Source organism: Lonchura striata, chromosome 7 (genome assembly GCF_046129695.1).
Source record: "Lonchura striata isolate bLonStr1 chromosome 7, bLonStr1.mat, whole genome shotgun sequence".
Lineage (NCBI taxonomy): Eukaryota > Metazoa > Chordata > Aves > Passeriformes > Estrildidae > Lonchura > Lonchura striata.
The window spans coordinates 29,953,014-29,967,800 of NC_134609.1; the positions used below are offsets into that span (position 1 = coordinate 29,953,014).

The 14,787-nt window shown below is 47.4% G+C and overlaps 1 protein-coding gene across 1 annotated transcript in view; it reads right to left on the bottom strand.

Annotated features, from left to right (window-relative positions):
• Positions 1 to 14,155, bottom strand: part of ADAM12 (ADAM metallopeptidase domain 12) — a 179,508-nt gene extending 165,353 nt beyond the window's left edge. Inside the window, exon 1 of the mRNA XM_021526349.3 lies at positions 14,029 to 14,155. Coding sequence (XP_021382024.2) covers positions 14,029 to 14,155 — 127 coding nt within the window. The remainder of the gene's footprint in view (positions 1 to 14,028) is intronic.
• Positions 14,156 to 14,787: the final 632 nt, after the last annotated feature.

The following is a 14,787-nucleotide window of genomic DNA, read 5'->3' on the forward strand; positions in this document are numbered from 1 at the left end:
GTTCTGCTGCCCTGCCCAGCTCTGTCCTGCAGGGCAGCGTGTGGGGCTCTGCCCTCAGTGGGATGTGACAAACATTAAATACCAGAAACTCCCTGGGCTGGATTTACAAGAACGTGCCAATATCTGTCACCCACGTTGGACAGTGTGTCCCCAGCCTGAACCAACAGAAAAATGCCAACACCACAGTGAGACATGGAGGGCATGAAGAAGGAGAAAAAGGACAAGGCACAGCCAATTTCCTTCATCTTGTCCCCTTTGGACCCCTCATCTAGAATCCTAAAATTTTACTTTTGCACCCATGCCACACTTATATCAAACACTCAGAGCTTGTAATTCATCCTGTAGGATTGAAAACTCTTTTCCATGGCCAGAGATCACAGACAGTGTCTCTGGGGGCTCTGTCCATGGGGGTTCCTGACCCCTGCCAGGGTCCCAGACCTGCCAGGGCAGCCACAGGGATTCTCTGGATTCCCACACCACTGTCCCAGGCTGCTCCAAGCCACATCCAGCCTGGCCTTGGGCACTCTGGGGATCCAGGGGCAGGCACAGCTGCTCTGGATAATCTCTGTTCTAGTGCCTCAGCACCCTCACAGCCAAGAATTTCTTCCCAAAATCCCATCTAAATCTACCCATTGTCAACCTAAAGCCATTCCCTGGGTCCTGTCCCTCCATCCTTGTCCCCAGCCCCTCTGCAGCTCTCCTGGAGCCCCTTCAGGCCCTGGCAGGGCTCTGAGCTCTCCCTGGAGCTGCTCCTCTCCAGGTGAACATTCCCAGCTCTCCAGCCTGTCCTCACAGGAGGCTCCAGGATTCCATCAGTCACAGGGTACTCAAGGACTGACACAGCCCCAGAGCCTCACAAAAGCCCAGCCAAGGTCCCAGTGATGCTGTGGGGTCTCCATTTCCATCCCAGACTGGAGCTGTGTCTCCTCACACTGTCCCCAAACACCCCTCATGTCCCTCCTGCACATACTGCTGGGCTATGAAAATTTCAGAAGTGGGGGAATAAAAAAAGATTAAATTAAATCATCCTTGTGTTACCTTTCCTACTAAAAACGGACTGAAAATCCTAAGTCACAGCCTGTCCTCATTTTTCTATCTGCACCAAAACACCCAAACCACTGGAATCATCTTTGGATTGAAAAGAATAATGGAACAGAGTTTCCTGCAAACTGAAATCAGCAGTGCCCTGTGCCACAGGCAATGCCCTGGAAGTCAGGAAGGACATCCTTTACCCATTTCCCTCCTCATTTTCTTCAGCTTCCTCAGTTTAGGTCTCACTTTGTGGCATCCATGACCTGGGTGGGTCGTTCCTGGCTATGGAGGAAGGGATTTCCACCTGGCTGCAGCCAGCACTCAGTGCTCAGCCACTGGCACTGGGTTTTTGGGGAGTTCCTGAGGTACCCCAGAGCCTCCACTGCTGCCTGGGGGCCCAGCAGATGGAAAAGAGCTTCATCCCCCCCATCAGGGGCTTTTCTCTCCTTTGGGGTGATTCTTCTGCCACCTCCAGAAAAATTCAAACCAGATTTTTTTTAATCCAAAATCCCACACAGAAGGGAGGACTCGAATTGGGAGTGAATTTAGGAACTTCAGGAAGTTATGGAAGTGAAACAGGGTAAATTTATGGACGTTGATGGAAGTGAAACAGGGTAAGAATTGGAAGCTGCCCACAAACACATCCCCACAACCAGGCAAGGGAAGGATTTTACCACAGTTCAGTAAGAAAAGATACCAGGATCAGTGTGGATTTTTATCAGCAACCTTTACTCCAGAGTCCTCCTGAAATCCAGTGCTCAGAGGTGGGATATGGCTGCTCAGGAAAGGACAGGAATTTTCAAAGAACACCCTTGGGGATCATCAGGATTTCTGCTCCTACCATTGCTCCTCAAAGCAGGTGACACCAGAACGACCCACACATGGTCTTGGGGACAAGACTGCTAATGCTGCATCAAAAGAGATTTTCCAGGCAGTGCCAGAGATCCAAGTGAATCCTGAGAGCTGGTGAGAGCATTTCTCCTCACCTGCACTCACAAAAAAGATGAATTGAGCCTGGAGCTGGTGGCTTGGAAATGCTGCCAGAGAGAGCAGGGAAGTGGAAAGTCTGAATAACAAGAAGGGAACTAAAAGAATTATTTTACATAATCTAGAAAACCAAAGGTGACAGGACCCATGATTGTCCTTAGCTCTCTATGCCTCTTGATATTTATCTTGCCAGTGCTGATTTATAGATGGCAGGAGTGTAAAGTGGCTGTACATAAAGTGAGATAGGATTCCAATATGGAATCACATCCAGCTCTTGTCTATCAAGGAAAACAAAAAGAAAAGAAGAACCAACTTGCTTTGAATGGAAATTGTCAACATTAGGGGTCAGATTACATCATGCCAAAAATAAAGTGTCACTTCTGTGGCCAAGGTCTGGGGATGTGTGATGCCAGTCCTCTGTTTCACTCCACCTTCCAGCAAAAGCCTAAACATTACTCAAGGTAAACATCACCCAGGCACAGGCCTTGCTGAAACCACCTCAAATGGTGCCTGCTCTGTCTGAGACAGGAAAAAAATTAATTGGCACTTAATAAAATCAAGAAATAGCAGAATGGTTTGGGTTGGAAGGGACCATAAAGCTCAGCCCATTCCATCCTTGCCATGGACAGGGAACCTTCCACTGTCCCAGGCTGCTCCAGCCTGGCCTTGAACACTTCCAGGGATGGGAATCCACAACTTCCCTGGGCACTAATATTAAAAAAAAAAAAAATGCAAACTGTAATTATATCTCACAATAAATGTGAAAATGCTGGAAAATAAACCAGTACCAGATTTCCACTGCATAATATTTAAACAAAGCCAGCCCTGAGACTTGCATGGGGTCAAAGAAGCAACAGCTTAAATTTTACATCAACCACCAGCTGAGGACACAGACACCCTCTCAAAAAAAGGACAAAAATCACCACATTGATAAGATATTTCCCATTATCCCCCTTCCAGCACTTCCACAGCTTCATAAAAGGCAGCACAGCACCAGACTCTGCCCTCCTTTATTTATAAGCACAAAAGCCTGGCCAAGATTTGACTGTGCATAAGTAAAACTCTTATCTCTCTTGCAGTACAGTTTTTATTAGTTCAAAATCATGAATTATTTTCCCAGCTGACCTTTGCTCCTCTAAGGAGTACATTGATTATTTCTACAAAACCCAGGAAAATTAGTCCTTTCATGGCCTGCTTAGAAAATAAACCATTTTAAAAAAAGGAAAAACTACACACAAAGTTTTACTTGTTTTCTCCCTTCTTCCAAATTCCCAAACCCAAGACCTCAGGCATTTAAGCACAAGTAACCCTTGGAAAGCAACTAATTCCATGGATCTTCTTGAGCTTGAATTTTGTCCTTTTTTTCACACTGCAGAAATTACTAGTAGTGTACAAAAATTTTTCAGACATGAAAAATCAACAAAGGTCTTTGATGAGCCTGAGGAGAGGCAGCAGCAAGATGACTCCATGCATTTCTGAATTTAATTTTCTGTTCTTTTGGCTTCTCATGGAAAAAGAAGCTGCCTCTAGCTTGATGGGTCTGTGAGGATGAAGCTCTGCAGCATCACCAGTGATCCACACCAGGCAGCTCCAGGATGAGAAATGGAAGGTTGAGATTCCCTGATCCCCATTAACTGAACAGTATTAAAAACATGGCTTTCAATATTTGGGCTTGATAATTCTCAGATCTACCTCCTGTCATCACTTGCTCATGCACAGTTACTCCTTCCCTAAATCTGATTCTGCTGATGAAATAATCAGCGACAGGGAACAGCCCTCTCACCCCTCCCCCATAAAATCCCATAAACTGCCTGGAATCTCTCGTGTGCTCAGCATTTCCACGTGGACACGGCTGAAATTTGGAGGTGGCTGCTCTCCTCCACCAAACTCTGTGGTCAATGTCACTGCCCCACCAGCTGAACAAACTGATGACACAGAGGAAGACAAAAAATAGAGAAAAGGGGGGGGGACAAGAAAATAAAAACTAAAATGTTCCTTGTGGGACATACCCCCTAAGCAGTTGGATCATCTTAATCTTCAAGCTTCTGTAATACAACTGTTGGAAGGCTCCAAGTCTGAGCACAATAAAGTGCTTTATTCAGGGAACCATATGACTCCATCAGTCATTCAAGCACATGTTTGGCACAGATTGAAAGTGAAAAGCATGGCTAAGGCAAATATTTCAAAACTGAACTTGTCTTCCTAACACACATGGTTTATATATTGGTGTAATATCTATATAACTTTTCAGTTCTCATCTAGAGTAATGTCATGGCTGAAGTACAAAATGATGTCTCTGCACCGGGCATTTCTCAGCTGATAACACACGCCAAAAAGCCATTTACTAGAAAATTAAAAGGGAGCTATCACACCTGACAGGTCCAAAAAAACAAAATTAAAAAAATTAAAAAATAAAATAAAAAATAAAAATAATTTAAAAAAAAAACCAAAGAAAAACAAACAAAGAAAAAAAAACACAAAAAAAACCACACACACAAAAAAAAAAAAAAACCAAAAAAAAACCACAAAAAAAGCCCAAAAAACCCCAAACTAACAGAAAAACAAAGCCTATAAAAATCACTTTTTTCCTTCTAATTCCTGAAAATCTATTTCTCCCATCAGGATGCTGCAGCATCCCTCACTGGAGGGCTGTGCTGAACAAACTCAGGCCAGGCAGCTCCTTCCTCCTCGAGTGCCCGAGATGTTTCTGCTCTGGCTGCAGATGAAATATTGCTCATTACAGAGCAACTCCTGCTGATGCAAATACGATTAAAGCAATCTGGGCAGAGCACAGTGTGATTAAAGCACAAGTAATGGCAGAAGGATTTGGGCCCTCATTATACAAAATACATATTGAAATGCAGTCAAGGAGAGAAGCCAGTATCTCTCAATATCTCCCTGTTCTCCAGAACAAAATGTGACAAGTGGAGCTGGGAGAACAACATTTGCCATTGACTGCAGGAGGGGGCAGGGAGGCTGCAGAACGTTTCAAATAACCCAAACCCAGCTTTATGATGTGTATAGAATATGTTCAGGGATATATTTGGGAAACAGCTGTCCAGCCTCATTTGGGATGCTGCTATGTTTGACTGAGGAATTACTATTCAGGACCAGTCCAAAGAAGACAGAGTTGTCTTTTTTTTTTTTTTTTTTTTTTTTTTTCCTAGAAGAGAACATTGTAAAATATAGAGGAATAAAGCAGTGAAGCTCTGAAGGAAAGGGCATTCCAGCACAGTGGGTCACGGGGGAGGATCGAGAGGTTTCCCCCATGGAAGAGCTCAGGGCTTGGAGGTCACAGCAGAGGGCAAGTCAGAAATGCAAGACTCCAACCCAAAGGAGCTTTGGAAAGTCCATGACACAGCAGCTCAGGAGAACTTCAGTTCTCTCTTCTGTTCTCCTGCTGCAAATCCTGTTTTCAGCTCTTTCTTGTCCAACTCTGACCCACACTATCAAATGGCCCAGCCATTCCCTCTTGTAAAAACAGGCAGCACAGGGCTCAGAATGGATGAAAACCCTCAGTGCCTTTCCCACAGGTATTCCCAGGCTGCCAGAGTGAAGGATGGCCCATCCCAACTCTGGGACACATCTGTGTGTTCCTCAATTGCTGCTTTTCCCCCAAACAGTCCCACAGATCTTTGTCTTTGATTATGAACTCAGCCTTGCAACTTCTGCACCAGCAGCACCTCCAAAAAACACTTAACTGAGGCAGAGAAATAATAAGCTGTGCTTTACAAGCACAAGGAATCCACCCAGCTCCAAGGGCAGAGGAAAAAGGCACTAAATATATCTTCACTTTTCAGCAATGAGTCCACATAATTATGTGAAAATCGAGGAGCTCCTCTCCAGCTCCTCCCCTCCAAAGCCTCATGAAAGGCTACTTTCACCGAGTGAAGTTCAAATTGTTCTCCAAAATACAATTTCCTCTTGGTCTTTCAAAAGGTACGGTGCAATCCCTCTCTGCAGTGATTTACTAACCTGCCTCAGTGAGTTCCAGGGATCCTCAGCACAGCTGAATTGAGGGATGCTCCTTCCTGTGGGCAATCAGCACAGAAAAGCAGCAGAGTGGGAGTGGGAGCTGTGCTCCTCACAGGCACAAATCAGCCCTTCAGATTTCTCTGGGAAACACAGCAAAGCCAGCTGAGGTGGATTGCAGTGTTAATTTAGGTGAGCAGGCAGGGGATGTGATTTGTGGCTCTTCCCTGCCCTGGTTTGACCCAGAAAAAGAATTTTCTCAGAAGGAAGAGGTCAGTTTGGATATTGAAGGTGGACACGCCTCTGAGAACACAAGGGGTTAAAAGCAACATTCTCAGGAGAACTTTTTTTGAGGTGAATTGCAGTGTTAATTTAGGTGAGCGGGCAGGGGATGTGATTTGTAGTTCTCTAAGTCTAGAAAAGGAGCTGCTGGGCTGGGGAGTGTATATCCATCAGGCGTTTATATCCAGGAGTTTACATCCAGGAGTTTACATCCATCAGAAGTTTACATCCAGGACTTTACATCCATCAGGACTTTACATCCATCAGGAGTTTACATCCAGGACTTTACATCCACCAGGAGTTTACATCCAGGATTTTACATCCATCAGAAGTTTACATCCAGGATTTTACATCCATCAGGAGTTTACATCCACCAGGAATTCCTGTTTGTGTGAGGAATACCTGATCCTCACCTCACACAACAGCAGGGAGAGGAAAATGAGCTGCACCTGCTCCAGCACAAGCTGTCACTGAATCTCTCTTCTGGTTTTTAAAAGATGAATGAAAAGACAACTTGGAGTTACTTAATGTTCTTCAAGCCACCTCTCCTGCTCAGGTTTATGAGTGTCACCTTGCAGAAAGTGTCACCCTGAGCCCTGGGTCGCTCTGTAATTCCTGAATTTCACACATTCCTCCAGCAGATGAGCTACAGGAGCAAAGAACATTTATTTTTTATGGTTTCTTCAGGGCAGGATGTCTCCCCAGGTCACTACAACAGCTCTGCTCTGGTGCTGCAAAAAGGATTTGAAATGCCAGCACACGACAGGAGCACCAGGCTGTACAGAGGAGTCAGGTGCATGGAGGGGAGGGAATTTATCCCAAAAGAGGGTCAGGCATAGAAACAAGGAGAACACAGCATGCAGAGTAAATAAGAGTGTCAAAAAGAAAGCAGTGGCACTTCTTTAGATAGAAGTGACAGTTCTTTCTAAAGTGTCAAGGTTTAAACTAAGAGGAGAGATTCAGGTTGGATATCAGGAAGAAATTGCTCTCTGTGAGGGTGGCAGGAGCTGGGATGGAATTCCCAGAGCAGCTGTGGCTGCCCCTGGATCCCTGGCAGTGCCCAAGGCCAGGCTGGACATTGGGGTTGGAGCAGCTGGGACAGTGGGAAGTGTCCCTGACCATGCAGGGGTGGCACTGGGTGGGATTTAAGGTCCCTCCCAACCCAAACCAGTCTGGGATTCTGGGATTTCTCCTGCAACAATCCCATACTTTCACCTTGGTGTTCACCCAGAGGGTGGCTGTGCCTTACTCGGGATTCAAGAGATGAAGAAATAAATCCTCATTCTTTTGGGATGCTCACCTCATGCATCAATGCACACATCAAAATGCAAGAGCAGATTTGAACCTGGAGATCCTTTAGTGATCTCCAGTTCCAAAAGGAACACAGCTGAGGTGCTGTGTCCATCCCTGTGTGCTCCAGAGGGATTCAGGGAATTTATTTCCAACTCTATCATCACAGTGCCGTCAGTGGCAGAAAAGGAGTGGAATATAAACTGAAATAATATGGACTGAATGATCCTCCTCACATCTAACAGCTGAAGTAGCAGGGGACCTCCAGCACAGCCCATCACTGCTCCAGGCCTGAGCAAGCTCATATGATCCCCTTACTAAATGATAAAGTCCAGATTTTGTAATTTTAAAATTTTTTTTGCATAACTATAGCGAAATAATCCTATAAATACTTGAATTTGTTGAAGTTTGTATCTTAATAGATTTTTGCAGAGGTAAGCAGTCACACATGAGGTTTACCTTTCAGCTGCTTGCAGGATTAGAACACATTTAAAAGAAGCAAGAAAACAGCAAACTTTCACCATTGTCAGGAGAAGGTTTTTCACTTAATGCATACGATATATACTATTAAATTAAATTTCCAAGGGTTGACACAGTTTCTCTTAAAAAAATACCTCAAAATAAACACGTTAAAGATACTTTTACACCAAATTCTGCATCCAACTTTTTCTGCCTTGATGTGCATTATCCAGCAGGGCTAACAGGCCATGACACATTTCACTTCTTGCCTTGTTACATCATAGATTTGGGACAAGAAAGAATTTGTTCTTCTAATCACTGCTTTTAGCAAGTTGACCTTGTGAAAGGACAATTTCCTGCCTCTAAATTCTTTCTTATCCTAGCTCCAGGTCATGGAAAGCAGCAAATTCATTTGTAGGGGGTGTAAAATATTAGTAGAACAACCTGAAGGGATTAAACAGATTAATTTCTGATAGATTATGCAGTTCAAGTCACTTGATACCAACTTAGTCTCAAAATCCTGCAGGAACCCTAAAAAGAGAATGATCAACATGCTGGAGCAGGACTTTATTAAGAAACAATCCCTTCTCTTAGTTAGTGGGGTAGCAAAAAGATAAGAATTTAATATATTTGAAGCACTTTGTGTTAACCAGAAACAAAAGGGATTGAGCTCTTGGACTGCACTGCCCTATGAGAAATCAACTGCTGCCCTCAGACTGTGGGGGTTTAATTTACTTGGTCATAGATCTGCCCTGGAGACTCAGCAGGACCTAAGAGAAGCCTCTGCAGGTGTGATTTAGGGATGTAGCACTCCAAAATTGTGCAGATGATGTGCTTATGTCCAGGGAGAAATTTGAGGAGCTGTTTGAAATAAAAGTACAAAGTGCAGGCAACAGGGAGAGTGAAATCCAGGGTGATGTGCAGGGAAACTTAGGAGGTTGTATAGGAAGGAAAGTCATCAGAAAAAGGGATTAAATAACAAAAAATCCCTGCAATATGGACAGCCTGGCATCCTGAGCAGGATAGGATGGTGTGAGGCAGAGCTGCTGGCGTGGCAGGGATAACCTGACAGTATTCCAGAATTCCAAGCACCTTCAAAAATGTCCATTCCTGGATTATTGCTGCAGCTCTCACAGCACAAGGGAAGAGAAACCCACCCCAAGAGCCCAGCAAGGCAGCTCAGGGCTCACCCTTTGCTCTGTCTCAGCCCAAGAGGAGGCTCAGGAACACAAAAAGCCAGAGCCCAGCTGGACTCCTTGGCCAGTTTGCCCTGGCAGTGTCAGATCTGCTGGAAACAGCAGGGATCAATCTGTCAGGAGGAGATTTGAGGTCTGGGGAAGGCTGGTGGAGGAGCAAATAAGCCTTTACCTGAGTTCACATAGAATCACACAGAATAATGAGGTTGGAAGAGACCTCTGAGATCATCAAGTCCAACCCATGCCCTAACACCCCAACTAGACCTACAGCACCAAGTGCCATGTCCAGTCTTTTTTAAACACATCCAGAGATGGTGATTCCACCACCTCCCTGGGAAAACAATTCCAGTGCTTTATTATTCTTTTGGTGAAATTTTTTTTCCTAATATCCAACCTAGACCTTCCATGACATAGCCTGAAGCTGTGTCCTCTGGTTCTGTCAGTGCTGCCCGGTGGAAGAGACCGACCCCTCCTGTCTGCAACCTCCCTTCAGAAGTTGTAGAGAAAAATAGAGAGTTGAGCCTTTTTAGAACAGAATTTCATGATCATTGGCAGTGGGTGAGGGCCTTGGTGGGAATAACAGATAAATAGATATCTTGGGATAAGCAGATAAACACAGCCCTGGTCTGCTGCAGTCACCCAGGTGCCATCAGAGAAATCCCACCGGGGCTTCCAGCAGGATGCAAAACCACCCAAACCACAGCCTGACAGTCATGAGTTCAAGGATGCTCTTTGTATCTGGGTCAGGACCTGTCCAAAATTCCCAAGCAGAGCTGAGATGAGACACCCAAGGAAACAGCAGTGAAGAACCTGGTGGCTCCCCAGCGAGCTGGAGGATGCAAACACTGCTGAAGAGTGGGAACAGAATTCCTCTGCTGGGGGATTTTGACACGACCTCTGGAGCCCCATGGACAGGGACAGCTCATGCCAGGCTGTCTGAAGGGGATAATCATCAGACAAGGAGGTGATTATACACCAGAAATATCTGCCACAAATGCTGGAGCAGTTTGAGGCTCTGAAACAGAGGGTGATGGGGAAATCAGGTTTAGAGCACAAGAAAAGCAACATTTCTTCTCCTGCAATTTATTTCCATTAGACCCAAGGAAGCTGCAAGAAGTAGCAAATTAAAATCTAGATAAAAGTGATTTTAACTGAAGGTAAAGAATTTTGGGTTGCAGTTTTAGGATTTGCATTTTTTCGTGCCCAGAGAAGCTGTGGCTCTTCTATCCCTGGAAGTGTCCAAGGCCAGGTTGGACAGGACTTGGAGCCACCTGGGATGGTGGAAGGTGTCCCTGCCCATGGCAGGGGGTGGAACAAGATGGTTTTTAAGGTCCCTTCCAACCCAAACCATTCTGTCATCCTTTGTCTTTTTTTTTCCCTGCTGTTTTCCCAGCTAACACACAATATTCAAAAGAAATTTAAAAGTTTGTGCACACGTACAGACTCTCTAATTTGGGCTTTACCTATCCACAGCATCACTCTGTCTGCCCTGCAGGAACACGACAGCCTTGAGCACAAAAACCTTGTACAGCTGTAGATTTTAAGGTATTTGACTGAGACTGCAAGATCAGATCGTATACTACTTTATATCCCACTCCACAAGGACAACAAAGTTAACTTGGCCTGCTTGAGTTTTCCTTTTTGTCCATGAGTTCCTTTAAGCAGAAACCCAGCACAAGGCTGAAAACTAAGAGGGCAATTGTAAAACCAAAAAAAAAAAAAAAAAAAACAAACATGGAAAAAAAAACATACAAAAAGCAAGAAACAAGCAGGCCAAATTAATTTTGTTGTCCTTGTCCAGCCAGGAGCACTTGTTGTCACTGGGAGTGTGGAAAGGCGTGCCTGGAACTTTCAGCACCTCCATGCCCAAGAAAGCAGCACAAGCTCTGGCAGGGCTGAAGCTGTGCTCTGCTTCCACAGGAAAAAGTGGAATTAAGGCAGGAGATACTTAATGAATATTCTGGATGGAAAAGAGCAAATTATAGACATGGTACAGAAAAAAGAGGAGCAGGAAGATACAGGGAGGCAAATCCAGGGGCCAGCAGCTACCACAGCTGCCCAAATGCTGACATCTAAAACCCATAAAGACACCTAAAGACACCTCAGAGGTGAGCAGCTGGCACAAACTTTACACAGAGTTTAAATCATCAGTGTGAGCGTAACCTTAGAGCCTCAGCTTGGCTCTGAGGGAATTCTGGGCCACAAGGAAATGGATTTCCACCCCCTCTTCCCATTCTGCTCACTCATCTGTGTGCTAGAGCCAAGTCACCCACAGTTTGCCCTCTTGGAACTGTAGGGACAAACACTTTGAAACGTTTTACATCAAATTTTCCCAACTTCAACCCCTTCCAAATCGTGGAGGGGTTGGCCAGCCACAGTGGGTTCCATACTCGGAGAAGGGAGCCATCCTCCCACCCAAACCAGCCCTTCCTTTCCCCATAAAAAGGGAACAGCCACAGGGCACCTATTTGTCTTCATCTGCCCGGGAATTTCTGCAGTCTTCACCCCAAACCCACAGATTTGGTGCAAATACACCAAAGAGAAATCAAGACCCCTCCCAAAGGCAAAGCTTCAACTCCTGCTAATCCATTAAGATAAATTCCAGGTGCTTGATCAAAGGCAACACCTTGTCCTTTCCCCCTTTGGGATTTCCATGTGCTAAAGTATCTCCCCATCTTTTAACAAGTTCAGAGCCAAAGCCCCAGCGAAAGTCGCTGGCAATACATTTGAAGATAAGCAAATATTTACAAAGCTTCAAGTTACAATGGGGAAAAAAAAAAAAAAAAGACATAAAAAGACCAACCACACGAGTCTGTAGTAACACTCAGGGACACAGGCACCCCTCGGTGCTGTTAAATGTATTCATAGAGAATTTCTTTTCCTCTCTCACATCAGTTATGCACTGTCAGCTGCTTAACGAAGACAGAAGACCTGGGCGCTCTGAGGATTCCAGAATAAACCCCAAATTTGCTGTAGGGAGAGAATCCCTTCCTAGGCTGTTCCCCATCCATAGAACACGGACAGCACAGCGCTCCACAGCTGCATCCCCGCCTGGAGCTGGCTTTGAATGAACGCAGAAAAACTTTTACCCAGCCAGGACGCTTTTACCAGCACTATTTGGCTTTTCCGAGCAATTTTCCCCAGCTGGAAACGGAGCCCAAACTCTGACAAGACTCCCAGACCTTCGAATTCAGCCCCGAGGGCTGTTCGGAGGGGATGCATGGGAGGAGAATTTCCAAACACCCCACCCGTACCCTTCTCCCCGGGACCCTGCAGGGCACCCCCGAGTGAGCACAACAGGGGGGTCCCCGGGATGGGAGCAGCAGGTTTGGGGGTGCTGGGGGATAGGGGTGCAGAGAGGGGAGCAGCAGGTTTGGGGTGCCGGGGAATGGGGATGTAGAGAAGGGAGCAGCAGGTTTGGGGGTGCCAGGAAATGGGGGCGCAGAGAAGGGAGCAGCAGGTTTGGGGGTGCAGAGAAGGAAGCTGCAGGTTTGGAGTGCAGAGAAGGAAGCTGCAGGACTGGGGATCTCAGGGAATGGGGGTTCAGAGAAGGGAGCAGCAGGTTAGGGGGTGCAGAGAAGGGAGCAGCAGGTTTGGGGTGCCGGGGGATGAGGGTGTAGAGAGGGGAGCAGCAGGTTTGGGGGTGCAGAGAACGAAGCAGCAGGTTTGGGGGTGCAAAGAAGGGAGCAGCAGGATTGGGGTGCAGAGAAGAGAACAGCAGGTTTGGGGGTGCTGGGGGATGGGGGTGTAGAGAACGGAGCAGCAGGTTTGGGGGTGCCAGGAAATGGGAGCATAGAGAAGGGAGCAGCAAGTTTGGGGTGCCAGGGAATGGGGGTGTAGAGAGGGGAGCAGAAGATCTGGGGGTGCAGAGAAGGGAGCAGCAGGTTTGGGGTGCAGAGAAGAGAACAGCAGGTTTGGGGGTGCGGGGGAATGGGGGTGTAGAGAAGGGAGCAACAGGTTTGGGGGCGCAGAGAAGGAAGAAGCAGTTTTGGGGGTGCAGCAGATTTGGGGGTGCTGGGGGATAGGGGTGCAGAGAAGGGAGCAGCAGGTTTGGGGTGCCAGGGGATGGCGATGTAGAGAGGGGAGCAGCAGGTTTGGGGGTGCAAAGAAGGGAGCAGCAGGTTTGGGGTGCCAGGGAATGGGGGTGTAGAGAGGGGAGCAGAAGATCTGGGGGTGTAGAGAAGGGAGCAGCAGGTTTGGGGTGCAGAGAAAGGACCAGTAGGTTTGGGGTGCCGGGGAATGACTCCAGCGGCTTTGGGGGTGCCGGGGGATGCCACCGGCGGGTTTGGGGGTGCCGGGGGATGGAGATGTAGAGAGGGGAGCAGCAGGTTTGGGGGTGCAAAGAAGGGAGCAGCAGGTTTGGGGTGCGGGGGGACGGAGATGTAGAGAGGGGAGCAGCAGGTTTGGGGGTGCAGAGAAGGGAGCAGCAGGTTTGGGGTGCCGGGGAATGGGGGTGTAGAGAGGGGAGCAGAAGATCTGGGGGTGTAGAGAAGGGAGCAGCAGGTTTGGGGTGCCGGGGGATGGAGATGTAGAGAGGGGATCAGCAGGTTTGGGGGTGCAGAGAAGGGAGCAGCAGGTTTGGGGTGCCGGGGGATGCCACCGGCGGCTTTGGGGGTGCCGGGGGCCGCAGGACGGACTTTTCCAGGGAAATCCCCGCGGAGCCGCTGGAGCAGCGGCGCTCCCGCAGCTCCGCCGTGCCCGGCCGGGCCGCCCGCTCCGGACCCATCCCGGCTCTGCTCCCGGCCGGCTGGAAGCGGCTCGGGGGCCCGGGATCCCGCCGGGAAAAGCCCCGGGGCTGTGCGGGACTTACCGCGGGCTCGGGGCGATGCCGAGAGCAGCCGGGCCGGGCCGAGCAGCAGCAGCAGCAGCGCGGGGAGCCGGGCCGGCGGCAGCGCACGGGGGGAGCGCGGCTGCGCTGCCTGGAGGCGCTTTGACATCGCAGCCCAGACTGAGGGAGACAAACTTTCATCAGCTGGGGCTGGAGAGCAGCCCCATAATATACAGTTACCGAGAGGAGCGAGCCGGGACTCAGGATGTGAGAGATTTCCTGCATGCAGTTAACTCCAAAACCCCTCCTGCTCCTGCCTCAGCTGCTGATGAGCCGGGCTCGGCTGCTTAGGGGAAAAAAAAAAAAGAAAAGGAGTTGGAGTTTTTTTTTCCTTTCCTTTTTTATTGTTTCCCCCTTTATTTAAATAGGTTTCTGTCGGCTATTTCGTATTTTTTTGTTGTTGTTGTATTGGCAAGCACCAAAGCTAATCCTGCGCTCCTGGAACATCTGAGCCCCTCTGCAGGATCCCAGCCCCGGGGGGCTCTGGAGTCTCCCCTCCCATCCCTGCTCCCCGACTTTTCCCCTTTTATTTCGTTTTTTTTTTTTTTTGCCTGCCACCTCTGGAAAGTCATCTGTATACATTAGAGCTCAGGGGTTATTTATTGGTTTCATAATTATTTCAGTTTTTTTTTTTTTTTCTAGTGTCGGTTCTTATTTTATATTGTGGGGGTTTTTAAAAGAAGGGTAAAAAAAAAAAAAGAAATAAAACAAACAACAAAACACACCCACGGAGTTGCCAGA